This window comes from Styela clava, chromosome 15 (genome assembly GCF_964204865.1).
Source record: "Styela clava chromosome 15, kaStyClav1.hap1.2, whole genome shotgun sequence".
Lineage (NCBI taxonomy): Eukaryota > Metazoa > Chordata > Ascidiacea > Stolidobranchia > Styelidae > Styela > Styela clava.
In genome coordinates, this window is record NC_135264.1 from 12,321,013 (window position 1) to 12,348,173 (window position 27,161).

The following is a 27,161-nucleotide window of genomic DNA, read 5'->3' on the forward strand; positions in this document are numbered from 1 at the left end:
CTCATAAAGAAGCAAATCATGACGCGGCAACTTATTGGTGTTTATTACGAAGTACTAGGGAACATGACGAACTTATTACTAAATATTATGGGACAGGAGAAAGGACTACAGAACAAGCTGCGAATTCAGTTGGTTTAAAATTGCCTCAATTAATAGAAGACCAAGTAACGTCTGATGATGACAAAAGCTGAATCTTTGTGATCTATTTCAATGAAAAATAGACAAATTGGATTTATATCTGAGTGCTTAGTGGGATTGATCAAAGCCACATTTTGGATGTAACGTTGGAATTTATTCCACTCTATTGTTGATAACGATACAATGACTGATATGACTCTTGTTTGTTATCTACTTTCTAGCCTCATACAAGCATCTGTGAATATGAAACTTCCCAGTCTCAGAAATTAGAGACCACCCCTGTCGGCCCCATCGCAAAAATTCAGTTTACCGATAGAATTCTCTTTTTTATACATGTTTTTCTGGCTCACTTGAGATGATATTGACTAATATATATTAGAAAATGTAACTTTTTGCCAGTTGTGAATTCAAATTCTCATTTTTTAGGCAATTCAGTTTTGGTAAGCCTTTGTAGGACTAAGCAATGTAACGCATTGTTTACAGTGAATCCAGATAATGTTCCTAAATTTCAATTGACGGGAATGATATCCTACTTATTTCAACAAATGCTGAAATTTAGTTCCTCATTGAATTTGGCTTTTGTTTATTAACTTTTACTTGTTATTTCAGCTCACCTAATCTAGTTAAATAGAAAATGTATAAATAGTATATTCTGGAAATGTGAGATCAAATTCAGATACAATTTTTTCATAATTGGATTTACGGACTACCAGAATGTCGAATCCATTAAAAGTAAATTTTCCTAAGCAGCAGGTATGCTTTTTCTAATAATTCTCACTTTTCTCATCAAGGATATTTTTACTACTAACTAAGGGCCTGTGAACTTACCTGAATATGTTTCAAATGACCTGGATTCTCTTTTTTTGGGTCACCCTGTATTAACAATTTGTCAGGAACAGAATAAATTTCTGTATATGCATATCAAGCGTGGATGTCTTGTAGATGCAGATTTTGGTACTCCCGTAGTGTGTGTACCAGGTTAAGATTCGGCCATAATTTATTCCGATTTTTCTTATTTTAGTTCTACGAGTTTGAGGACTGTCTGTGTTAGCCAAGTGAATATCCCCCTTTACACAACTTCATGTAAATGAGGCAAACAAAATTAGTTACCTCCATATTGGTGCATACACTTCCGCCCAGATTTTTGTCTTACATAACAAGTTTATAATTGGAAATATTCCATATTATTAAATAGAGTCATCAACGCTTTTTTTAAGTATCCTTTTACCTTATAGAAATCTATAATTGACCCAGAGAAACTATTCACAAAGCTTGAAAGAATAGGAAAAGGCTCATTCGGAGAGGTTTATAAAGGAATCAACAATAAGACGCAAGAGGTATGGAAGATCTATGTAATTCGATTCCCATCATATGGTCAGCTACTAACTAATTTAATGTTTCGTTATGAAGATTACGTGTTTTTTAAATTTTGCGATTTGAAATAACCTATCCTCCTCATCGGCATATGAAAAATCTTATCCCATGTATAGGTACAACTTGTTTTTTTTAATTTTTTTGCATACTGATTTGCCCCATTCAACATCAAAATTCAGTATTTAATAAATGTATTGATATATTTCAACTGATAAAGGTTTTAAATTTCTTTAAAACTAAAAACACTCCATTTTGAATTGAAATTTATGGTAACTTTTTTGCTTAAAACATCAAATAGTTTATCCTAATTTGCTTCGCCTGAAGACCCTTTGTTTCCAAAATAGGGAAATTTCATATCACATCTTAAACCAGGAAGTAGTGATATTTGTTTGTTTGTTAAACCCTTTTACTCCTACATGTCATCATAGTATGTTATATATATATCCACCACACTGAAACTGTAAAAGGATACGTTAATGTTGAACTTATCAATGGATGAATAGTCATTTTAGAGACAGTTGTATATAAGATAGTAACTCAGTAGAATATGGGCTGATTACATCACCCTTTTGGTTAGGCCGTTTGTTTGTCTGTCTGTTCTAATCTATTCAGATTATGTCTTCGAAGTGAAAGTAAATATTTCTGGTATTGGCTCGAACAGGAGTGTTCATTACAAATATTCTAATACTTACCGTATATATTTGAAATAGTGTATAGTCATGTAACATTTTTAAGAAACTTTTTAGAATATCTTCCATTGGAAAATGTCATTTTTTTCGGTAAATTGAATTATAGTTTGATTGAATAGATTTGTTTTGCTTTTTAATATCGAAGTTTTTAGAAAAGTATTGAATGTTTCATATCTGGAGATGGTTTTTCAAAATATAGCTTGAATTGAACATTCGGCTCCGAGGTGGTTAATCTTATTAAATGTATTTGAAGGCAACTTCAATTGCTATAAAGTTGGAAATCATTTTATGTGTAATTTGTAAGCCAAAGAACCAAAATTGTTCCAAAGTTGGAAATTTACACGTTTAACAATAGTATGCATCATTAAAAGTTTAATTTTCTTTATCACCACCTTCAACGTTGAACAGATACACTTAGTATCAAGTAATCTTATTATAGAAATCAATAATATTTATTATTTTCAAGGTCGTGGCAATAAAGATAATTGACCTTGAAGAAGCAGAAGATGAAATTGAAGATATTCAACAAGAAATCACTGTATTAAGTCAGTGCGACAGTCCATATGTTACAAAATACCACGGCTCTTACTTAAAGGTAATAATTACTTTATTTTGTTCGATGCATTTACACATTGTCCAATTGCACAACATTGTAAATAACTAATCTAAAATAGGTCTGAGGAATGGTCTAGTACAGTTGGTTACATGAATAGAGAAACATAGTCCGATTTCTTAAAAATTTACGGTTTCACGCCACAATATAATTAGCATCATTCAAGTTGGATAAGGATAACAGTTAACAATTTTGTAATCTCCAAGGGCTTCAGCCCAAAAGGGCAAAACTTGAAAAGAAAAACTTATTGAGAAAATGAGGTAAACATTTTTGAACTCACATTTTAGTGAAATACTTTGGTCATTTGGTGGATAAACATATTTAATACTGTTATAATAGGCTAATGGCTGCAAGGGCGGGCAAGATTTTTGGACCCGGGGCCAAAAGTTTTGCCCATCTAGACTGGCTGGCCATCTAGACAAGAGCGCCAATAAGTGTGGCATGACAGTTCCGTTTTATGAACAATGTTTACAGTATTACAAAAGCAGAAGTGGAAAACAATAAGCCTTGTGCCAAATCTAAATTTAATCGCAATCAAAACAAATTCCTTGTGCTATTTATAGCTAAAACATAATTTGTTTTCAGTTACGTTGTATTGCCAGATTGTATTACCCAACAGGCTAGAACTGGCTCGCACTCCGTAGTTTGCCCATGTCAGGGTTAGGGAGGGGGTTGGAGCTACCTATGTTGGTGTTGCAGACTACAAGTCTGTGGTTTAAATCTTATACCTATCACCTCACCCATGGTGTAATAAATTGGCAGGGAAGCTGTACCAGAAAGATTTTAGTTTTTACAATGATACTGGCCTTTTGAACTGTCAGTGTCTGCTTATACATGACTTTGTTTCATATGAGGATGTGACAATTCATCATAAAAAATATTGCATTCTAACTAACAACCACAAGAATTTTTTTTATAATAGGGCTACTTGATCAAATGTAATAATGAGATTTAACATATGCCAAACATGATCTAAAGATAAGACTGTTTTTCTATGATGGCATAAGTTACTTTCGAAATACGAAATATTTGCAGCTTTTAAGATGGATTATCATATCAAAAGAGGGTTTTCAATTCTCAGAAACAAAACACAAAACCGGAAAGAGGATACAAGGGTCTTGTCTATGACGAGTTGACCGTAAACACAAGTTTCATTGTTCTGTATTAATTTGATAGCGGCCAGTCTGTCTTTGGGTTCCGGCTACATAATTAATGATACATGTACAATTGTAATGTGTTTTGTTGTTATCTTACAGGGCACAAAACTATGGATTATTATGGAATATTTGGGCGGCGGATCGGCGCTGGACCTGGTAAGGGAATCTAAATAATATCTAAATTCATTGTTTCTTTCATAGATAGCTGTATGAAAACATTACGTACCTGATTTGGAATTTACATTTTACAATCTCTTCATGACTTCTGTGACAAAGATACTCAAGAGAAGAAATATACTCACTACCCACATTGAAACAATGTTTCTGAATTATAACTTATTCACTCTTTTGCAAAAACCCTTAATAAAATGACCTCTCTTGGCACATTACTCAGTGATAACTAACAAACGTAACTCGAATAATTTAGCTTTGAATAGCGCAAATTAATAAGAATAAACTTTACAGTCATCAAAGTACTGCTATAGATATATGACACGATTCCACATTTCATTTCTTTTAATAGGACAATATTTTTACTATTTAGATGAAATCTGGAGATATAGAAGAACATTATATAGCAACAGTATTACGGGAAATATTAAAAGGACTAGACTATTTGCATAGTGAGAGAAAACTACACAGGGATGTGAAAGGTACTTTTTCCTCTTGTTTAACAGTTATTTATACTTAAACGAAATGCGAATTACATCAAGGAATAGTGGATTACTATAGATGACTTGATTCTATCATAACCAAATTAGTTTGAATTTTTTTTTAGATGATTTTTACAAAATAAAATTTATTTTCAATTTGAATTTGAAATATATAAATAAATAGCCTACTGATTCTCACAGCTTTACTAGGAATTTAAATTTTAAAAATGTAATTGTAAATGGTCTCGAAACAGGCCTGGAAATGAAATTGGGTCATTATTGCCATTTTTATAATTAAGATTGTTACATACTGGTAATATGTTTAATGAAATCCATTTTCTTTAAATGTAGGGGGGAAAACAATAAATCATCAATTTAAAAATGACCTTAAATTTGTATCAAATTTCTATATTCCATTTAAATTATTAGCAAACATAATCCAGACATTACAAACAGCTTTATCAGTGAATAATGAGATTTTAAATAATCTTATCAGGTTTCGATGCTTGATGGGTATTTTCTCCTTCAGGTTCATTAGAGATACCTAAGGTAGCTAACATGTAGACATAGACAACAACAATCTGTGAGTGCTGGTCCATTATGGTTACAGCTTTCTTGACCATCCAAGTTCATAAAATTTGTTAGGCAGAGCAGAATCTCATAGTGATGCGTGAATAAAAAAAACAGCAGGCGTGAACTGAACAATGATAGAGTGTGGTATTCATATAATTAAGTCACCTCATCGGTTTTCTCCTCTCTAAGTTAAATATAATATTTTTATTCATGAAAAATACACTTCTGGTAACTGTATCTGTAATATCAGGTAGATTGGCATGCTAATTGAAATATTAAATTTTTTTTAGTTCATTGCCTGTTGCCAATTTGGGTAACTATGAATATAAAATATATTTTGTTTCGTCTCCCGTAATATGTGAACCAAGATGGCCCTAACCCTAACCTGGTACACATACTATATGTCGGTGTTCCCCATCTTGGTTCACATACTACGGGAGTACCTTTGTTTTTTAATGTACCATAACTGAAAATGATTTAATATTGCCTATTTCAGGATTCAAAAATGTAAAAAACAAGTTGATGATTTATTTTTTTTTCAGCGGCGAATGTTCTATTGTCTGAGTATGGTGATGTCAAACTAGCTGATTTCGGAGTTGCGGGTCAACTCACAGACACACAAATAAAACGAAATACATTCGTCGGAACTCCATTCTGGATGGCTCCAGAAGTTATAAAACAATCTGCCTATGATTTCAAGGTAAATTAAAGTATCTCGTTTGTATTTTTATTTATTGAAATATATAAATATATCTTCACAAAGACTAACGATGTGGTTGATTTTCATGCAAAATCAAGAGGTTGAGAGTTCGCAACCAAAATGGAAAAATACTGATATGGAGGTCAAAGTGGACCACTAGTGATCACACAAAGTAGCCAGTGACTCTCTTCCAGAGACTTTCAATACTCTGTGGCTCCCTGATCTTTAATAAAAAAAAAATCACTTTTAACAGTTTTCGTCAGTTATTTTATTTGCCATTGTTTCAACAAAAAGCCAGCAAAATAAGTATAGAATAAATGCATCACTGTCAAATAAACAAATAACAGTTGCTTCACTTAATTATAGTAGTCATTAAAATGGTACTTGTTGAAGACTTTGGCTCATGGCCCCCAGAAAACCCGTTATGAGGCCTGGGTTCCCAGTTTAATAAACCCTGCACTAAGATATATATCGGTCGTCTTAGAAAAAGAGATTAAAAAATTTGACTTGAAAATTTCATTGCCAAGCAGAAAACCTCCATAGTAAATTTATAATAACTGGTGGAAAAATCAAACATAGTATGTCGGGTGTTCATAAAATCCTGTATTAATTGAATTAGACGAAAGAACTTTAATGTGCTTTATGCAACTAATAGTGGTGTAATAAATGATGTAAAAAATCTTTGGTAAACACCGATTAAAATGAAGCAAATCTGGTTAATAAGATATATTGTGAACTGACTTCATAACAAAATTGAAATTGTAACAGGATTTTATGCACGCCATGTACCTATGTAAAAATGTGTGGAGCCGGTACAATTATGTTTCATACAGTTGCTTGATACTAATGGTCTCCTTCTGTTGTTTGTTCTCATCCTTGTTCAAGTGCTATCGTAAACCCCTCTAAAAATGTCAAGTACGACAAAATGTACTTATGATGACATCATCAAAACGAAAACGCTTTTATAGCGGCCTTTTTTCCGTACGCAAATAGAAGGAGTTAGCAAACATTTGTGGTGATATGTTATCATCAAGCAAGTTCAGAAGAAGAAATTACCTTTTTGTATGTGTTTTCTATGGCCATTTTTGAGATGTGTATCAGTATATTTTAAAAAGGGTGGTGCTATATAATGTATATATACAGTATTAGTATTAACGGAATAAAACAAAAGCATGGACTGTTCTAAAAAATTTGTATAGTTATATATTTGGAATGTTATTACAATGCAATTTACATTACTGTTTTATTTACATTAGACATTCCTCTTGTCTCTGTATTAAATTATTCTATACTACACTAAGTTGGATGTAATTTGATTTATGATTAATGTGCCAATAAAAACTTTGTGTTTACTTTCTGACCTTATATAAGTGAAGAATTAGTGTTCTCATGAAATCTAATAAAATCTAGCTTTATTAGTTATATATCAATCCTAATATATAGGCTGTCAATAAAGTCTTAAATTTTTTTAGAATTGCAAAGGGAATTTATCGATACCATATTGTTTTGACCCTCACAGATGTATTAAATGAAGTAAAAACTGAAAATACTCGAACGATTACTGATTAAAAACAACAGATCTGGTTAATATATTATATTGAGAACTGACTTCATAACAAATTGAAACTGTAAAGGGACTTTATGGACACCCTGTATATTAAATATACTGTATATACCGGTATTTGACATGATATTGTCGAAAAAATAAATAATCAAAATCACTATACCATTTTGTTGAGATTTTTTTTTCCATGTTGAATGGTATTCCACCTTATTTTACAGACCATGATAGGGGCGTGACATTTATAAGTCACACTGTCAATGATTTGCTTAGATTTAGAGTTTTATCCAGACATAAGGCATCGGGTTAAAGGACACAACAGTTTTTAAAGCGATACCGGTACTTGTTTTGAGCGTTGGCAATAAAGCATAAAACACAACGTGATCCATACCTTAGGCACACTGGCTTATAAGGCACTTGGTCGATTTATCTTGCGCAATCCAATGATATCGTTTTCTAATTAGTTCCAAGATATAGATACAAATACTCAACGTCACTTCTTTAAATTTAGTTTGAGAAGAGTATCAAAGAATACTGATTTTGCGTATTAAATACTTTTCTCATCAAGGTAAATTTTACAGATCATTGAAGTAGTAGTAGGAAGCGACAAATCAGATTATTGAAATTCAAATTTATCCTAGAATTACCGGTACCCATTTTGCCAGAGAAATCTTTTCCAATGCAACATTTTGCATATTATATCATGGTATCATCCAAGTAATCATGGTTAACTATCTGATTAAGCCACCTTATCATCTTTCTTATCACTATACTCTTAGATTGAAGCTGCTGAAAGGGTTTTATTTTGTTTTCAAATGATTACTGAGTCCTATGTACCCAATATTTCACTTTCACATTCTTTCGCTATTTTAATTTAACGCAAGGGAACACTCTGTTCTGATTACCTCCGTTCATATATTTGAGTGTTGCTTGTTTTATCATGTCCTAATTAGTGAAACAACTTTTCACATTTCTTATATATTTTTTCATTTCAGGCTGATATCTGGTCACTCGGAATTACAGCTATTGAGCTTGCGAAGGGTGAACCCCCAAATGCAGATCTTCATCCTATGAGGGTCCTCTTTCTTATTCCAAAAAATAACCCACCTACATTGGACGGGAACTTCACCAAAGAATTTAAGACATTTGTGGAAGCATGCCTAAACAAAGAACCAAGACATGTAAGTTATGAAATTTTATAAAAGTGTATACTTGTGTATACTTCCACTTGCAACAGTCAGATGTCTTGCAACCTCCAATAGATACCATTCCACATGTGATTCTTTCAAGCTGTACAGGGTAATCGGCCCTCCAGAAGTATGTGTACCAATATGGAGGTGACTAATTCCATTCGCCTACTTTATATCAAGTTGTGTAAAGGGACTGAAACCTATGCGCGAACAATGACAAACTCGTAATAGAACTAAAATAAGGAAAATCGGAATGAAATTATGGCCTAACCATAACCTGGTAATCAGCAGAGCACTGTCAAGTTAGTAATTTAATTTGATTGTAAATTTGTTTAATAGCAAAATATTTCCATTTTATATCATGTTTATGAAATTTTTCGTACAGAGACCATCTGCTAAAGAACTCTTAAAGCACAGATTTTTGAAGCAAGCTAAAAAGACGTCGTATCTTATTGAACTGATTGAACGACATCGACAATGGAAATCTGAACATAACGATTCCGGAAGCTCTAGTTCTGACGAGTAAGATTATTCAAATGATTCACTCGTATTTTTTCTTGGACTAACGACTAACGAGTATATTGTGAAAAATAGAAAAAAACTATTTTTCTGCATTTTCCACGCAACGCTTATAAATTCACGTCTTTAACTCTAAACAAGGCCCTGTATAAGCAGCCACTGATATCTAGCGATTTGATGACCAACTCGAGATTGCTACGAACTTGGGTCCCAACTCTTGAGAATACCTGATTTTGTCCACAAAAACACTGGTATCTGCAAATCTTTTTTAATTGTCTGTTGCGAATGCTAATTTTATTTACCGCCTTGCTAAATTTTTTCAAGTTTCCTTTTTAAATTTTTTGTGTAAGATATTCTTTTTATACATTCTTATCTGAGAAATAAATTCTACTTTTCAGTGAAAATTCGGAGGATTCTGAAGATTCACCAGAGTGGAGATTCCCAGGTGACACAGTAAAAATACCAGGAAAGAACGTTCTTGAAAATGGAATCAAGTCCATGTATATAAAGTCACGTTCGTTACAGGAATTATTGACACCTGTTTTGAAGCAGGTAAGTTGTATTAGGGATGGAAATTGGCACTCCTGAAGTATGTGAACCAAGATGGCGCACACCGGAATGTAGTATATGTACCAGGTTAGGGTTAGGCCATAATTTTATTCCAATTTTCCTTATTTTAGTTCTATTACAAGTTCGGGGACTGGCCAAGTGACTTCAGTAGTATCTGTATCTGAAATTATAGCCTAACCCTAACCTGGTACACATTCTACCTTTAAGTGTCCGCCATCTTGGTTCACATACTTCGGGAGTACCGAAAAATTTCATAAAAATCTATACTTTCATTCACGGCAACGGTAATCAATACCTTCTTCTTTCAGTTGAAGGAAAACAAATTTCAAGACAGTAATAACAGATCAGCGTTAGATGATATGAGGTCAGCGTTAGAACAAGCTGAAAATACTTGCCCAGGAATTAACGACAAACTTGTCAATAATTTAGTCGATAGATTTCGGAAGTAAGATGTTTTCATTGTTTTTTATGTTTATTATACTAATTACCGTACTCGTGTGACTTCAAATTGTCTGGAACAAAAGGTATGAATGAATAACCGTCATAAAATAAGAAAATTGAAATTCTCCTGTAATTATGTTAATATTTTCATAAGCTAGGTCAACGCAATCGAATCATGATATATTTCATGCTGGGATTCTTGCTATAGAACTGCAAATCAATCCCACTTTGTGCTGTTCCAAAATTTTCACCTTCTTTTTTTTTTTTTTTAATTTTGACAAAAGACAAATATGTCATTCCAAAAGCTCTTTGAGTTATGCTTGAAAATTTCCCACTTTGTGCTGTTCCAAAATGTTCACCTTTTTTTTTTTTTTAATTTTGACAAAAGACAAATATGTCATTTCAAAAGCTCTTTGAGTTATGCTTGAAAATTTCATCCATGACGACATTGATGACTTCGAACTCCCGCCTCAATTTTAGATGCCGTTTTAGCCTATTTTTTAGATAGTAAAATTTTAAACAGTATTTTCAATCATTTCCAGATACAAAGGCTCATCGCGGTGATCTTACTCAGCTATAAAAAAAATGATGTTTTACGTTCTTCAGCAAAAAAAAAACTTGAAACTCCACCAGGATTCTTCCATAAGTGTTTTGTACTACCAAATATCGATAAAAAATACTCGAGCGTCAAAGACCAAATATTTTATTACTGTCGCTGCTCGGCTGCGTTTTCGGTGCTTCCGAAGGATGTGTACCAAGATAACGCATACCCTGAACATAGTATGTGTACCAGGTTAGGGTTCAGGTTGTGCGTCATCTTGGTACACATACTTCCTGAGCGCCGCGTTTCCAACTTTATTCAATGTTGTAGAATTTGCCTATGCATACCACCTCAATCAATAAAAAGAAAGATCTTCCGGGATATAATATAAAGTTCAAGCATGCTGATCGTAACGTATGTAAACTTTTGTGTGTCCATTTTCATCCCTGGACCAAATTTCAAGAACTCATGATGAGTATGCATGAGTGTTTTTTTAAAGCGTCTTGGAATGAAAAGCTACCTGCTTTGTGTTTTTGTGAACCAACAATGAAGTTCACTTTAGAGTATTTTGATATTCAACCAATTTTTATGAAATATTTTTATTCTTTAATCTTTGCGTTCGCAAGAGAGTGGAAAGATATCATCGAATTTGAAAAATACAGTTTAAATGAAATAAAAAATTGCAGTTTTCCTGGATTTTAGATAAAATTCTCCATTTGAGTTCATTTGACATAGTAAAATTTGGCATGTTTCATGATTCTGCCCTACAGCATATGATTTCAAAATGGCAATGGCTTTGTTACTCTATTTGCAATCTCTTAATACAAAATTAACAAATAGTAAAGCAATACTAATTTTTTATATTTAGTTTAATCGCTAATTTTAGTTTCATGTCCCTACTAACTGATTTTCAGACCATTTCTCGTGTAAAAAATATTCAAATGTTTGTGAATGTCATTTCTTATTCCTACTCTTCCTTGTCACATTCACATTTGATAATGGTTTGCACCAGACAGTTTTTCACATACAGAGTATAAAACCGTTTTTAGCAGTTTTGTTCAAGCATCTTATGATCTAAACTTTAGGGATATCCAAGCCAGGCTTTTCAAATTTTGTTCATTGCGTTATCAGAAATGTATTTCTCGAAAACCATAGAGTCATCTTTGCAACATAGATAGCCACATGCCCTCATTTTTGAGCCAGCTTCAAACTTTTTGAGGATTTGGCTTCTGGTTTGGTTTTAGCTTCTGGTTCTCCTTACAATTCTTGTGTGAATATATTGTGTTTTCATGAATTTCTCAATTTTTTTCATTTAAAATTTCGTTTTGATCAATTTTCCGACATCTATTTTGTCTAAATTTTAGGTAACAATTAAGAGTGGCACAAATATTAAAATTTAAATGCATTTCTAAACATCAAACCCTATTTCAAATGGATTCTATTTTTCAAATTTTCCTTGTTAATATGTTTAAAATTGAATAAATAATTCAAACTAGTATATGGGATTGTGGTGGTTAAACAATGCCACCACATAATAAACAAAATGTTGATATAAAAAGAGAGGTCCAATTTCAAATCAAAAAAATTTTGGTTCATTAAAGGCTTCTGATATGCTGAATCCAATTTTTTTTCAGTCTCCCTGTCAAATGAAATGTATTATTACCTCTCTGGATAATTTTTGTGTCTAAAACAACTTGTAATCTTAGACATGAAGGATGAACGCCAGTTAAGTGATAATTTTGATGAACCTGAAAAAAAGTGTATGTTTATACACATAAATATTCAGTGAAATTTTCTTTTGTGCAAGGGTCATGTCTTGTGCTTCGGAGTATATCATTTTCCTCTTGACGGTAAAAAACACTACGCAATCTACTCTTTCTTCCAGTCGTAATTATGCTCGACACTTGAGTTTGGTTGGAAAATGCTATTGTATATATTTTTTTTTTTGAACATTTTGATTATTTTGTCCAATGTATTCTATTTTGTGATGTATTTTTGAGTTTTATTTTATATTTTTTCATTGTAGTTCCGAGGATACCGAGGCGGGTGCTTCATTTTTATCACGAGTGAAGTTATACGGAATTTTCATGAATATATATTACATGCTCTAAAATTGAAAACAGCTATTTATGTATAATGATGTTGATTGAATGCATCTGCCCCACTACAGGCCTTACAGGCTCATTTCTCTACTTATAGCTCTTTGTCAGAGGCTCAGAACATGTATCAAAATTGGTCTCCAACTTCTTTTTCACTGGGAATCGGATTTTGGATTGATTCAGAGAAGGGTTTGAGACATTGAAGGACCAGTCTTTGGGTATCACCTCCGACCCCCGATTAATGAATTTCTGAATCTATATATTCAAGTATTGTCAAGCCTTTGCCAAGACTCTACCTGAGTCAGTAAAGTCATAATCCCACTTTCCACATTTTAGAATAACGCAAGACCCTCCAGCGAACCAAAATTACAAATTGTGCTGGATGTAAATTTTTTTACACAACATCAGCCTCTTAAATCCTATCCTAAAAGAATTCATGAATGTTAGATGAGAACTAATTTGTAATATTTTGACACTTTTCATATTCATTAAATCAATATACATTCATTCAATTATTATAATCATTAATGCGCCATTTTGTATCCTTTTGATGCCATTGTATGAGTATTTTGGTGGAGTGGGAATTCATTATGGCGAATTGAACTGAATATAATGGTCTGTGGTCTCACAGGCTAACTGTGCCAGGGTACATGTTCAGGATTTAAACAGAACTATCAATATATACATGTGATGCAATGATATCATGTTACAAAATCTATCTATTAATAGTGTAAGGTTTAATTTTTGCATGCTTTGCTGTTTAAAATGCTCTTTTCTAGGTTGAGTTAGTTTATGACAATTGCCAATCTGTCATGGATAAAGATTAAATTTGTGTCAGAATTTGAGTTCTGCTTAGGCATTTTTTTCAAGGACTTTTTTGTTGAGTAAAATTATGTCATGATTTTTGTACCAACAATTTTTAGTTAAACAGTTTAACTTTGTGTCCACATTTTCAGTTCTGCCAGCCACATTTTAATTACATTTCACAATTTGACATTTTGTGCCTTTTAGCATCTACATATTATATATATTCCCTCATTATTATTATATATATGATGTATTTCTAACTTGTCTTGGTGTGTGTTGTTTTTTTTCACGATCTTTCAACCTCGAGCCAAATTTTAATGTCTTCGAGAATTATGTATAAGGTTTGTTGTAACCTGTTTCATTATCTGCAATTTTTATCAATCTTCTCTGGAAATGAATGATTGAAAACCTAGCATTTTGTGGCACATCTAATTTTTATGCTTGATAATGAAGTGTTGTCACATGTGCTCATAGTGCAATGCGTTATAGAATTTTAATTCCTCTGGATTGTATCGAGTATAAATAAATTTTTGAAATTAATTATTTTTGACTGTTTTTTGTACTTCATGTGCAAGTTAAATTAATTCAAGTTATTATTCCATGGGTGGATTAGGGGATATTTCCTATACTGTTACTACAAAATGTGATAGAGTACCGAATCTTTAACATCGCTTGAAAATTCTTGCTACTCTGGCATGATGATGTCCGTGTTCCCTCCTATGTTTGCCCATTCCTTGTTTGTCCGTTTATATTTCAACGGCCTACTAGCACTGGGTTTGTGAATAGCTTGCAAGATCAATTTATAGTTGAATCGAATGCATAGAATTCAAAGTGCATTGAAGTCTGGTATTATGTTAGGGAAGGTTAGGGGCTTAGTAGTGCTGGTAATATATAGGTAGTATACCCGCAATAACACTCTGATAAGGCGACAAGAGAACAATTTTAGCTCGTTAATTCTGAAAATTTGTAAGTTTTTCGGAGTTACGGTAGATACAATGATACCCGCGGTTTTGAGTTCTGTCTCTTGGTGATATTTGTAGAACAGAACGTTGCTGAAGTCATTGATGCTAATTCCTCAAATAAATAGAAGTCGACTCGCATCTGGCCTGGACGTTGAATGATAAAACCGATTGGCAGGAATAGACAAAAAATGTTTTCTGCATTGCCCATATTTTTTAAATATGCGACTAACTGTTTGTGATCAACGTCGTTTGTGATTGTCTTGTTGTAGTTATTATGGTTGTTAGTTGTTTGGCCAAGGTTTTCCTTCGCCTTTCCCCGCAAGCATTATTATTGGCGCAAGTAATGGTCCAATCAGTCTTAAATTCCCATCAAGTCGCCAAAAGGCTATTACTTTTATTTATCTAACTCTGAGTCTTGCTGGACCTGATATTTCACATAAAAATTTGCTGTTTTATTCAAATCCACGGGAGGGCTTCCAATTAAAAATGCACTCATTATAGTTCCCCAATATGTTTTGGAAAAATTCGGTGTCTATCGCCATCTTGTAGATAGGTGAGTCCTCTTGCAAGTTGTTGTCAGATCGTTGAGTTATTATTAGTTGAACGTTTGCACCAGAGCAAGCGACAGAGGTACGATTGAAAACCGTTCGTTTTTCGACAGAATGTCGGGAGATTCATCTTTTAAAGCTCCTATTGGAGCTCCTTTAAACAAAGCAAGAACAGTGGGAAATGGATCTAGTAGATTTAAGGCCTCCAAACGTCAAATGCAACCAGAAATTCCGGCTGAAGAAGTTTCAAATTCAACTAAGAAAAGAAAAAGCAGATTTTCTGATGCACCACCCTCATCTAATGCACCCCCTCCAACAGTCCTTGAGGTACTACCAGTTCCACCTCAAAATCCAAGAAATCAATCAACTGTAAGTTCAAATTCTTATAGGCTATCTGTAAATGCAGATATGGTTAGGGTATGATTATCTTCTGATTACCGGTACCGGTACTGGATTATTTGAATGAATATGAAATAGAATATTAAAATAATAGAATATTATGTGCATTCTGAAGTTTTATCCATCAGGCTTTTCTGCAGCTTTATAAATTTTATATATTTGTTTTTATAAACCTTATCTAAGGTTTCGTTTGCTCCCCTGATTTCATATTCAGTTTTTATTTATTTGTTTTTATCTGTCAAATGTATTGTTATGCTGATTATGGAGTCGAAATATATTTATACTTATACAAGCATTACCTCATGTGAAAAAACTAGTCAACGCACAGTATTGATGTATGTGAACAATAACTTACTCAAAGCGGTATTGATTGTCTTATTGCAGTATCGAGTAGGCTCTGCCTTGAATATGACTTCTTACCTTCTATTGTTAATGGATTTACTTCTAGGCTGCACTCGCCGACAGTGACAACAAGGCAGCTCTGGTATCTGCAGCTGCCGCAGCAGCAGCACGCATCAATGCAAATTTATTAGCTCAAGGAAAGATTAAAGCTCTGCCCAATCAGGTAAAGATTTCTGATTGTGTTTTCCAATAACTAATCCCATACTCGACTCGATATGATTATTGAGTCGTCTTATCGGCTCTCCTCTCCCATGGGATGGATAATATAAATCCTATTCTGTAAAATTTTGTAATATATCATATGTTAGAGAAATTTTTTAGGTTTCATTATTCCTTATAAGGTTATCGTATCCAAGCTAAATTTAAATATTTTAAAAAGATTCACACTTCAAATTCGGTTGAATCAAAATATTTTAAACCGCTAAGTTAGCCTGGTGAATGACTAAGTTTTATTATGGTTGCATAATTCTTTTGTTTTGTAATTTTATAATTACTATATTGTAACACTCAAATAATGGAGATACTATTCACTTCCATTGCAATACCATCATCTCACCCAGTGTTAAAAAATTGGGCTGGAGCCGAAGCCACTGTAAGTTCTCCCTTACCAGTGGATTCTGGAACAAAGACTTTTATGCAGTGGTGTGAAAAGCGACAAATCTAAAATATTGTCCTTTTACAGAATGCTATGAACAAAATTCTACATAGCAGATATAGTTGTTTTTGCGGCCTTTTATAGAGTTGAATAGTTTCTAATCCATTCTCCTGGTATTCAGTTGCATTCTGCATCAACAGCCCCTACAGTTAGCATCTCATCTGATATCAACAATCCTGTGTCATCTGTTGAAATTAAGAAGATTGATGACATGTTTTCTGCTGAAGTTGAAATCAATGATATTCCTGTTGGATGTAGGAATTATTTAACAAGACTAACAACACAGGTATTTTTTTCAAAGAGTACTTTGTTCTGATTTGCAACCTTCTTTCCTGGACTATGGTAGCAGAGTCAGAATTTAACATGTTTTGGTTGGAGTTTGATCTTGAACTTCATTTACAAACTTTCTTGATTTCTAGATTCAGAGTAGACATTTGGATTTCTGGGAGTCAATATTTCAGTCTTTTTATTATTATCCTCTTAAGTCAAAATTTGATATACAAACTAAAAAATGTAATTTGACTAAGTGTTCTAATTTCGCTACTCGAAAGCGAGTATGACAGAAAAGCACAGTAATTTCTATAATCAGTATTCCAATAATACCGCTTTGATCGCAGTTCATTTTGAAATTGATGCATATAATCTTGATGACTTCACAAAATAACAAGTGTAATAGGCCTATCATGGGTTTAACTTCTATCTGTCAAAATCTGGGGGCTACAACCCCACCAGCAAGCCATTCAGTGGGGACCTTGTCAACACCCAGATTTTTTCCCATCAAGCTTTAAATCGTAATCTAAGAATTTGTTTAAAAAGGCACACACATGGGTAAATACATAAATTTTTTGCTGTTGTCATTGCGGTAAATCTTTGGTGTTTTGCCCTATGCCTTCATTATTGTAAGGCTAAGCTATAGCCTTTTCATTGTGAGAATTTTTTAATTCATTGTATATCCCACATCAAATCTTTTTCATGGCTCCGCTAGATGTCGAAAATTGGTTATATGGCCCGCCAACAAACAGTTCTGCATCCAATATTTGTATTTGGTCTTCTTTGATCGTTCTGGTGAAATTAGGATTCAAGAGGAGTTATTTGATTGTAAATTCGTTAAGCTCATTTTTACAATAGTGGTGAACAGTGTAAATTGTATTCTCTGGAAAGCATTTATAACTGATCCACTAATGATGTCCGTATTATCTAGTGCTTTCCTTTGATTGTGTCTCAGATGTTAAACCTTGATTACCAATACATCACTTTTGTCCTATTGTAGGAAAATATCAACAAATCCTGTCTTGCTTATGTATCAACACGTGGTAAGTATATGACAACGGAAGAAAAGAAACAACATCCGTTATTAATGGGATCAGAAAAACCTTTATATTTATTTGTACAAAGCCAGTATGAAGGAAATGTGAAAAGTAAGACAATTTACTATTTACTATTTCTTGATGCCAAAAAAGTGTCTTGGGAAATGTGTAGGAATGAATTATTCAATCAAGTACCGCTAGAATTATAAAGAAATAAATTTGATATTGAGTATAATATTCGTGTCATGTATATTTACAGAGGCTTTGGATCGAATCAAACAAATCATAAACAATCATTTTGAAAAGAAGAACAAATTTCAATCAGAAGCTCTCGCTCAAATTGCATCTTTCAACCCAAAAGTTGCATCAATATCACCTGGTCCAGCAGTCCAAGGGTTCGCCCCAGGATATCCAATCATCCAACAGCCTGCTAATGCTCCCTTGCCACATTGCCAACCTGCTTTACCATCTGGGGTAAGTAAGCAAAATATGCCTTGTGTATATACTAAGTATCCTTCGGTACATAATCGAGCAACTCATCGACTTTCATTTTCCCTAGGATAGATATTAAAATTAGTGTAATAAACTAGTAGTGTCATATTTTTTCAGAATTACATGCAAGAGAAACTGTTCATTGGACTGGATAATATACCTGACAATTTTGACTTGAAAAATAAACTTATTGGACCAAATTACAGGAATTTTACGTTCATTGCAAACCAGACTGGTGCTAAAGTATGTATTGATTGTAATAGAATATTTTGTTAAATTTGGTTCAAATTTCCGGCGTATTTAAGGTCCAAATCTACTTAGCCAAGTATGCATATTGACGGTAGCGAGCGGGCCCCATTAATTTCTGCCTATGAACAATAGCCTAAAAACTTCATATTAGGACGCGCTCTTAAATTTTATTTCTCTGTTAATTACAAGTAAAAGTAGGCACGTTCAGCAAGTAAATGATATACAGTGTGCTTTTGTCTACAAAATAAATGCTGTACAACAATTTTGGTTTGATGCATTAAAAGTCAGGTCGTTCAGGAGCCATAAAACATTGTTTACGGGCCACATTTGACCCTCGGGTCGCAGTTTACCGACCGCTGCTTTAAACCATTAATTATACTTGTGTTTTTGTTTTTCCTATTACTACATGCAATTGTTAAACTTCCTTGTTTTGATTATATTACTTTCTAGGTTATTCTTAGGGGCAAAGGATCTGGATTTATTGAACCTACGTCAGGACGAGAGGCTTTTGAATCAATGTATGCTTTCATAAGTCATCCAAACCAAGCCGGTGTAGATGCAGCAAAACGCCTCGTCTCGAATTTAGTTGATACAATAAAAGCGGAGTTACAACCTGCAATGAGAAATTCGGTGGGAAGCTCACAAAATAGTGGATACGATACTATACAAAGTAGGAGTGTTACATTTTTAGTTTTTTTGCTGAACAAATATTCTCTGTGTAAAATTTGTATTGCGATAATTTAGTTAATATGTTTAAGTGTTGTTCTTATTTTTAATGTTGTTTATTTTTTGCTCCAACAAGTGTCTAAATTGTTACAGGCTGTATTAGGCATTGATCCTTTGACTGAATAGAGTCTAAATATTTGTAGTATATCACTCAAATTGATTTGGTTGTTGTGGTATTTACAAGATAATATTAATTTGAAAGTTGTTCAGTTTGAATTTCCTTGTTTTTCAGATAATTATCGAATGGTTCCACCACCTATGTCAGTAAGTATTACACTTTATCATTCTATAATCCCACAATTATAGTATATAGAATTGTTTTTTTCTTTTTTCCTTTTTGGGATTTTCATTGCCATGGAATGAATTTTTCATTACAATTATACACAGTGTATGAAAAGTAATTCATAATGAATAAGACTGAAATTACCAATATCTGATTATAGATGATACCATCCATGGAAATTTTCAACGGACTTTAATTCTTGATCTGCTTTGGCATTGTGGATTACACATGTTGACATGGGCTCCATTCCCCTAACCTTGGGTGCCTTTGTAATCTTGGACGCTTGGCAAACTCCAATATTCAAACATTTAACTGCTATATGCGTAGCGTAGTTCAAAGTCAACTACAATAAATTTGCTTCAATTTTAATGTATTTTTAGTTATCTGTACCCAACTCTCAACCTGTTTCATCTGCGTCATCTGCAGCTTATCCATTCCAACAATTGGCGGTTTCTGCTAAGCTAAATCCTTTTTCTGAAGCTCCACGGAGAAAATTTAAAGAATACGAAGAAGAGCCATCGAACGTTTTAGGTTATCAGGTACACTGTTTTACAAAATTGTGCTTTCTTATAGAATGGGATTGCAAACTTTAAATTTGGATAAATTCTCGCTGTTGTATCAACTTGGGTGATGGTCATATCTATGTTTACGTCGTAGATTAACAATGGCCCCCTCCCCCCAACTCACCCATTGTGTAATAATTCTGGTAAGCAATGTCGAACTGGATTGTGATAACGATTTTCAGTCTATTGTTGTATATCTGAGGCATGGCCCACCTGTAGTCCAAGTTTGGCAAAGAAGAAGATTGATTGAAAAATTGAGGTATAGTTTTAAAAATAAGCTGAATAGACATTGTGTCAGCATTACTTCAAGACAAGTGTTTAGTACTGATAGGAAGGTTTATAGGGAAGGTTTGCATCACCCTTGTGTTATTTTTACTAATTCTATAAGATGCAGATTAACACGCAAACTCAATGTTTTGTACAGCATAATTTCTCAGGCGCAGAAAAAGGTAAATCAAAATCAGATTCATCAAAGAAAAGAAGTTCAAATTCAAGAGAAAAGTCAAGGAAAAGGTATGTTACTTATCAATTTGGGAATTTCTACAAGTTTAGAATTATCTTTAAGAATTTCTGTTGAGAAACAGACTCATTTCAACATATATTCAATATTTATTCGAAAAGATTATTTTAGAATGTATTCGGAATACTAAATTATTTGGTTTTGACTCCTGTCTGGGAAATTTGAAAATTTTTGAGTATTACGAGATTTGCACCTATACAATTCCCTAGTTTAAAAATAGTCTTGGGGTTTATTGGGAGATTACACAATTGGTCTCAAATCATAATTATTTTTGCTTGAATAATAGTGAATTTCTCTTATTCTTGAGTTCATGTAATAATGAGTCTTCTTTTTCTATTTTTTCCATGTGTTTGTTTGTGTGCATTATATTCTTTTATAAATTCAACTTTGATGATGAAATTATGAAAAAAAAAGATTCACAGAAGATTTGTCAGTGACAAGTACACCATCTCAATCTAAGTCTACTGAAAGTATGTTGTCTTCTTTGATTTTTTAATGTTTTATCTATATGTATTAAATATGCGTACAACAGAAATTTGTATTTTTTTATTATGATTCGGTGATGCGCATCATGCTAAGCGTTAGTAATCAGTCGCCACTGAACCTCGATTACCATGCGGGGATAATTTCAGAGTATTTCTTGACTCTTCGCCGCCCGCCGTAGGGTGGTTCATGTGACCACTGGTCGATTCTGCTTTCCTTCCTTCCTTTCCTTTTTCTAAAATAACACTACAGTTATCAGTTAACAATGAATTCTGTTATTATATTTGGATGATACTGCTGGTACTATAAAATACGGAGATCGAAATTTTGAATCAAAGTCCACTGTTAACAAAGTGCCAAGGTTGCTATCTTTCACATTGTATAAATTTGTTATTTAATCCACTTCCAACCATTGTATTGCTTTACAGAACCAGTATTTGATGATGAATCAAATGATAATAATAAAAGTGATGCAAATTTTAAAAGGCCAGTATTGCCTTTTTGGATGACACCATGATAAAGGTAAACGTTAACCTAATCAAAGAATTTTCATCAATGTAATTGTTAAATCTGATCAACAAAATTTATATGTGTGAAACATTGAAGCAATGTACAAGTTAAAAATATTTAAAATAGTATTTTCATATATGGATTAATTCCTCACATTAAGTGGGAAAGTCATTACTTATCGATTTTATTCGGTAAGTATGTTGATAGGTATTTGTCTGTTAGATGCACGCGATATATCACGAAAGCGAGATTGAATCTGCTCCAGATTTTGCATGTGCATTCGAAACTGCAGTTTTTGTTTTGGGGGATCAACTATATTCTCGTTTTATGTATTATGATGTCTTCTTGGCCATTCTTTTGGGATAGTTATAATTCTACAGACTTGAAGACACTTTTGACCTTGACCTTACTATTTTCTTTATTTTAGGTACTGTCACAAACGCTCGATAAAGATTGGTAGGTGTTGTTTTCCAGAAGCTTTTATGGTACTTATGGTAGGATGCTTGTGATATGGGTTTGTTTATGCGATAATGGTGTTATCCTTATATTTCAGTTCCAAGAGTCTTATGATTCACATTGATTCTAATTATAGTAATTAGATATTATGGAATACGCAAGACTCTTAAACCATTTGACAAACACTCCTGCTACTAGCTGCAAGAAAACCAATTTAAACCAAAAAATTTGGCATAAGCAAGCTTCCTTTATTTGTCTGTTGAGAACGCTTGCTGAACCTAATTGTTTGTTTTTGTCGGAAATCCAGACTTTAATAACTACCGCACTACTATTACAAATCTGCAATTCTAAGAGAGTTTGAAATTTTTATGCATATTCCTATAATTTGAATATATGACTCAAATGTGTTAGTGTCATGACATGCCCCAAATTTTTAGTGTACGGGTGACCCCAAAAAAGGACACCCATAAATTTCTTAATTACTTCTATGAACATTTACCTGACAACTAAACTTGTGATTGTCCCCAAAAGTTTCAGTAATCTAGTAGGTTTGTACAAAAATTATGTTCCAAAGGACACAGCTTCTCTTTGTAGTAGCTCAGTATCTTCTAATTTTTAAAACAATTCTGGTATTGTGATGCACGAGTGTTGTTTCGAACAATGCATATATCTCATTTTGAACCATTTTGGCAATATAAATCACAGCGTCTTCATGATCAGGGTTTTAATTGGCATTTTGAAAGTAGTGGGGTAGCAAAAGGCTCGCTATTATACAAGATTACAATGGCATAGTTAAACTGTCTAAGACAGAGGTGGGCAACTTCTCTAGTCGGCAGGCCGGATTATTACAAAAAATACTTCGGTATCCAATCTTTGTTAAATGTTGAGACTCTCTGTCAACTTTACGTTTCTTGGGATATTCTATGGTTAATATAAAAAATCTAAATCTAAAATCCATTTAGAATCTAAATATAACAGTAGTGGGGAATGTTTACAACGCTCTCTGCTTTGGCCTTATATTGTTTGTTTTTACCAAGTGTGCTAACGCAATTGTTTGTTTACTTCACCAGCTCGCACTGACAGTGCGGTGAGAGTTGGATACAGTCCCGGGCCGGTCAAAATCTCTAGCCGTATGTGTATGTTGCCCACCCCTGGTCTAAGACCACAAATTTAATTTGAAATGGCTTTAAGGAAATATTTAAAACGAAATGTTGATTCATACGTCATCATATTCAACTGATATAACAGCAGGTTTTTTGTGTTTTGGTCCATGCTTGCTCTTTAATGATTTATGAAATAAAACTACATTTTGCTATTCGTGTTGCGATTTTGTGTTTAAAAGTGGAAATAGTACTAATAAGATATGCATGTCCTTTGTTGAATTGTATCAATTTGATGTCAGGGGAACAGAAGCAATTTTGAAAAAGTCAATACTAATGAACCCTTATTGCTGGTCTGGTGGCAAAGTTTGAACATTTATAATATTCAGCTGTCGGTTGCTTGAGCCTTAGTGATAGGGCCAATAAGATAGATTGGTTGCACAACAAGAGCATGGATGACTCCATTAGTGCCATACTCTTGGACGACTAGACTAGTCGAATATAACAAATGTGCTTTTGTGCCCTATCATATAAGAACTGATTGCGATCACTACAGCTACAGAACAGGCTAACCTAGACAGCGTTGCAAAAGATAAACATCGAATTTACTGACCGATATTGACAGCTTGAAGACAATAACTATCTACCCAATCTGAAGCCAATGATACTACTAAATATACACAACAGCCAGACGAAACCATTTTTTGCATTTATTGTTCGCAAACATAATTATTCGCCACCACCCATCATCTTCTGACGAGCCATCTTTTTCTTTGATACCTTCTTCTTAGTTTTAGTTTCCTCCTCTGGTTTTGGTACGACTTGTTCTCTTTCTACCAAAAACATTTCGATGTGGCAGGGAGAGCTCATGTAGGCTGTAAGAAAATAACAACGTTTAAATACATACATGTTATAAGCCTTATGCAATGAAAATACGCCATGGTGCTTTGAGGCTCAAGAACTAATAATGTCTTATGCAACAAATTGTCATTAATGTGTGTTAACGAAATATGTTGAGACAGATTGAAAATACTATATCAAAGAGCGCTTCAGCAAAAGGCCACAATGCCCTTAACCCCAGAACTTTTAAGGTTTTGTTGGTAGAGATTGATCAAAATAAGAAATGCGGAATTCATTAATAAGAATTGCATATGAATGAATGCGGCAGACCCAAAAAAGATGAGAAAAAACAAACTACCAGTAGAAGTTACGCGAGACTTACTCCCAATCCTTCCTCAATGCCTTTGCGCTGGTGGATTCATATGCGTATAATGCAAGTATGCAGTAGCAGGTATAAAAAATACCATACTATGTTGAACATACCAAATTGTTGTAAACTGCTTGTCTGAGGGAGTCTGATTTTAGTCAGATGAAACGTTACAGAAATACATTTGTATGCAGCAGGACTATTGAATTGCATAATAAAATCAAAGCCTGACATTGAGGCCCTTATAGTTTAAACTAGTTGGTTATTATAACTTACGATTTATCCTTCCATGGGCTCTGTATGTTCGTCGCCTCATTTTAGCTGCAGCATTAACTTGGATATGTTCGATAACCAGTGAGTCTACATCGAGAGTTTTCAGCTCAGCATTACTTTCTGCGTTCTTCAGCATTTGCAGCAAAAATTCAGCACTCTTCTTGGGCCATCGTCCCTGAGTTGTCTTGAATTGCTTGGCCTGAAAGTTTTGGTATGAAACAGAATGACTACACAAAGAATGTTACATTCACAATAACACGCTGAAACCTCTGAATTGTTTGAAAACACCTCTCTAACTCTATATATTTTTCTAACAAATATTTAATCAAACATTTTTTTTGAATGTATACAATATTTGAGATGAAGTTCTCATACAAATGCCTCGTATATAGTCATCAAAGTAATGACATCAGACTCGTCATCTAACGATAATCATTGAACTTCATAGTTGCCGACAGTATGCTCAGTAAATTATATGAATAAATCATAAAACCTTTGTAGTGACAGCAGAGCAAACCCTAATTTGACGACATATATGTGTGTGATTGCCCACAAACAACATAGCAAAACTGTAATACCAATTAGAGTACTGGAATACAGCCGAGTGGATTATTTAGCAAACTTAGTTGTCAAGATATGATTTATCAACTGCTATTAATGACTTGCTTTAAATCATTTTCACATTTTTCTTCAATTTTAAACATCCTCCAAAATGGTAGCACCATAGGCTTTTGTGCTGTTAATGACTTCAGTTTTGGATGCGAACTTCGTTCGGATTTTGTGAGAGGGTAATAAGAAGCAACAGATTCCTTGATGAAATACCACTTTACAACCGTACGGCTCAGTTCTCGATATTTGATAACAAACACTTTACTAGTCCCAGAATCAGCAGCGTTTGATATCACAGCAGATATTTAAAATTGTGTAATGTTAGACGTGATAATATTATAAATCTATCGCCACATGAATACTACACTACAGACTACAGTTAAATTTTTTCTTTAGTGAATGGAATTTGAAGACTTAAAAAATTGTCAACATTTTAGATTGCGCTTCTCTTTCCAAGTGCAGTTTTAAGTATTCTGTGGCGTCTGCATCTGCCGCAAATCCATGGCGGTATTTCCATACCATGGCTGATATGGCCAAACCCATGGCGACTGAGTTTATAGCTGCCACAAACCAATGTCGAGCTGCCGTTACCGCGGCAGCAAATTGAAAACCAATGGCAGGTAAAATTTTGCTGCCGTAACCGCGGCAGATGGGCCGTGAAGACAGGGCTGTCTTATATGTTGACAAATATTGGGTAAGTTTGGACGTTTTTCTTATGGATACAGTTTTGATGGATTTGGGGTTAGGGTTTAAGTTAATATAATTCCTCATGATCAATTAAAATCTGGTTCATTAATTTGTGAATGCACCGTAAATGCTGATTACTGAATAGCGCTATAAAACCATGGCAAGAGCTGCCGCGGCTCGTTCGTGGCAGGAGCTGCCATGAAGTGGTAAGAACTGCGCCTCTCTTTTTCTGTCTTTAGTCTATTGAACAGCTCTCGTTTGCTGTTTTGTGTCGATATGGAAGGACAGAAGCAGAATGTGTTGTAAATGAAGGGTTCAAAACAATATATACAATACCATCCAAGTTAGCTGGTTTTACGATAACCATTTCCAGAAGTCAATACAGCAATATGACATACCTGAGCACATCTGCCAACAGCCCCATTGAATCTACGGAATGGTACACAGCGTTTCTTCGCAATTACATCCTTAAGATACTGGGTGGCTTTGCGAACATGCATTCCTTTGATGGTCTTTGCAGTTTCTCTTGTGTTCTTGAAGTGAACACGGAGGTCAGAACCTCTGGCCTTACAGGTTTTTGCCGGGTTTTCCGGGTCCAACGCGTACCGCACCATTTTGTCGGTTACCTGAAATGGAATCAAAAACATTAATAGAATTAACGATATACAGAAACTTCGAAACTGAACACAATTTTAAAAATTCAGTAGGCCAGATTACAATGCCAATAACTGATAAAATACATATTTACAGCTCCCGCCATAATATATTTCTAACAAATCCGTTTATTCTCGTATACCCTTGCTAATTACAAATATAATACACTCGAACAAAGGGCCGATTACATTAAATATAAAAATGAATACCAGAAGAAGTAGAAAACGAAAGAAACTCACTGGAGGACCTATGATAAAAGACAGATAAAGGTCAAAGGTCAAAACTTGTTTCTAAAATTTTGGAGCCATATGACATCATCGGAAATATTTAATAACAAATGACTTGGCGCTTATGTTCATTTAATATTGCAGCCAATTCTGATTGCCAACTTTTCATTTGTTTTGGATATTGTGGTTTTGCTGTAAAAGGTCTTGAAATTTAGTATCATTGC

The 27,161-nt window shown here is 33.8% G+C and overlaps 3 protein-coding genes across 3 annotated transcripts; 2 read left to right on the forward strand and 1 right to left on the reverse strand.

Annotated features, from left to right (window-relative positions):
• The first annotated feature begins 188 nt into the window (after positions 1 to 188).
• Positions 189 to 14,165, forward strand: LOC120333619 (serine/threonine-protein kinase 25-like). Its single transcript, XM_039400952.2, has 11 exons — positions 189 to 891; positions 1,374 to 1,475; positions 2,668 to 2,796; positions 4,071 to 4,127; positions 4,516 to 4,624; positions 5,740 to 5,897; positions 8,454 to 8,639; positions 9,034 to 9,170; positions 9,566 to 9,719; positions 10,046 to 10,182; positions 10,721 to 14,165. Exons 1-11 carry the CDS (start codon positions 853 to 855, stop codon positions 10,740 to 10,742), a joined length of 1,230 nt encoding a protein of 409 aa, XP_039256886.2. The 5' UTR covers positions 189 to 852; the 3' UTR covers positions 10,743 to 14,165.
• A 972-nt stretch (positions 14,166 to 15,137) lies between these two features.
• LOC120334637 (KH homology domain-containing protein 4-like) lies at positions 15,138 to 23,495 on the forward strand. Its single transcript, XM_039402143.2, has 13 exons — positions 15,138 to 15,504; positions 15,983 to 16,099; positions 16,713 to 16,877; positions 17,862 to 18,009; positions 18,158 to 18,372; positions 18,508 to 18,633; positions 19,090 to 19,309; positions 19,598 to 19,629; positions 20,029 to 20,187; positions 20,636 to 20,724; positions 21,146 to 21,201; positions 21,643 to 21,736; positions 22,152 to 23,495. Exons 1-12 carry the CDS (start codon positions 15,250 to 15,252, stop codon positions 21,729 to 21,731), a joined length of 1,671 nt encoding a protein of 556 aa, XP_039258077.2. The 5' UTR covers positions 15,138 to 15,249; the 3' UTR covers positions 21,732 to 21,736; positions 22,152 to 23,495.
• A 482-nt stretch (positions 23,496 to 23,977) lies between these two features.
• On the reverse strand, positions 23,978 to 26,831 carry LOC120333985 (large ribosomal subunit protein uL22-like). The gene is made up of 4 exons (XM_039401420.2): positions 26,805 to 26,831; positions 26,455 to 26,682; positions 24,764 to 24,959; positions 23,978 to 24,155 (listed from the first exon to the last, which is right to left on the reverse strand). Exons 1-4 carry the CDS (start codon positions 26,814 to 26,816, stop codon positions 24,010 to 24,012), a joined length of 582 nt encoding a protein of 193 aa, XP_039257354.1. The 5' UTR covers positions 26,817 to 26,831; the 3' UTR covers positions 23,978 to 24,009.
• Between the last annotated feature and the right edge of the window lie 330 nt (positions 26,832 to 27,161).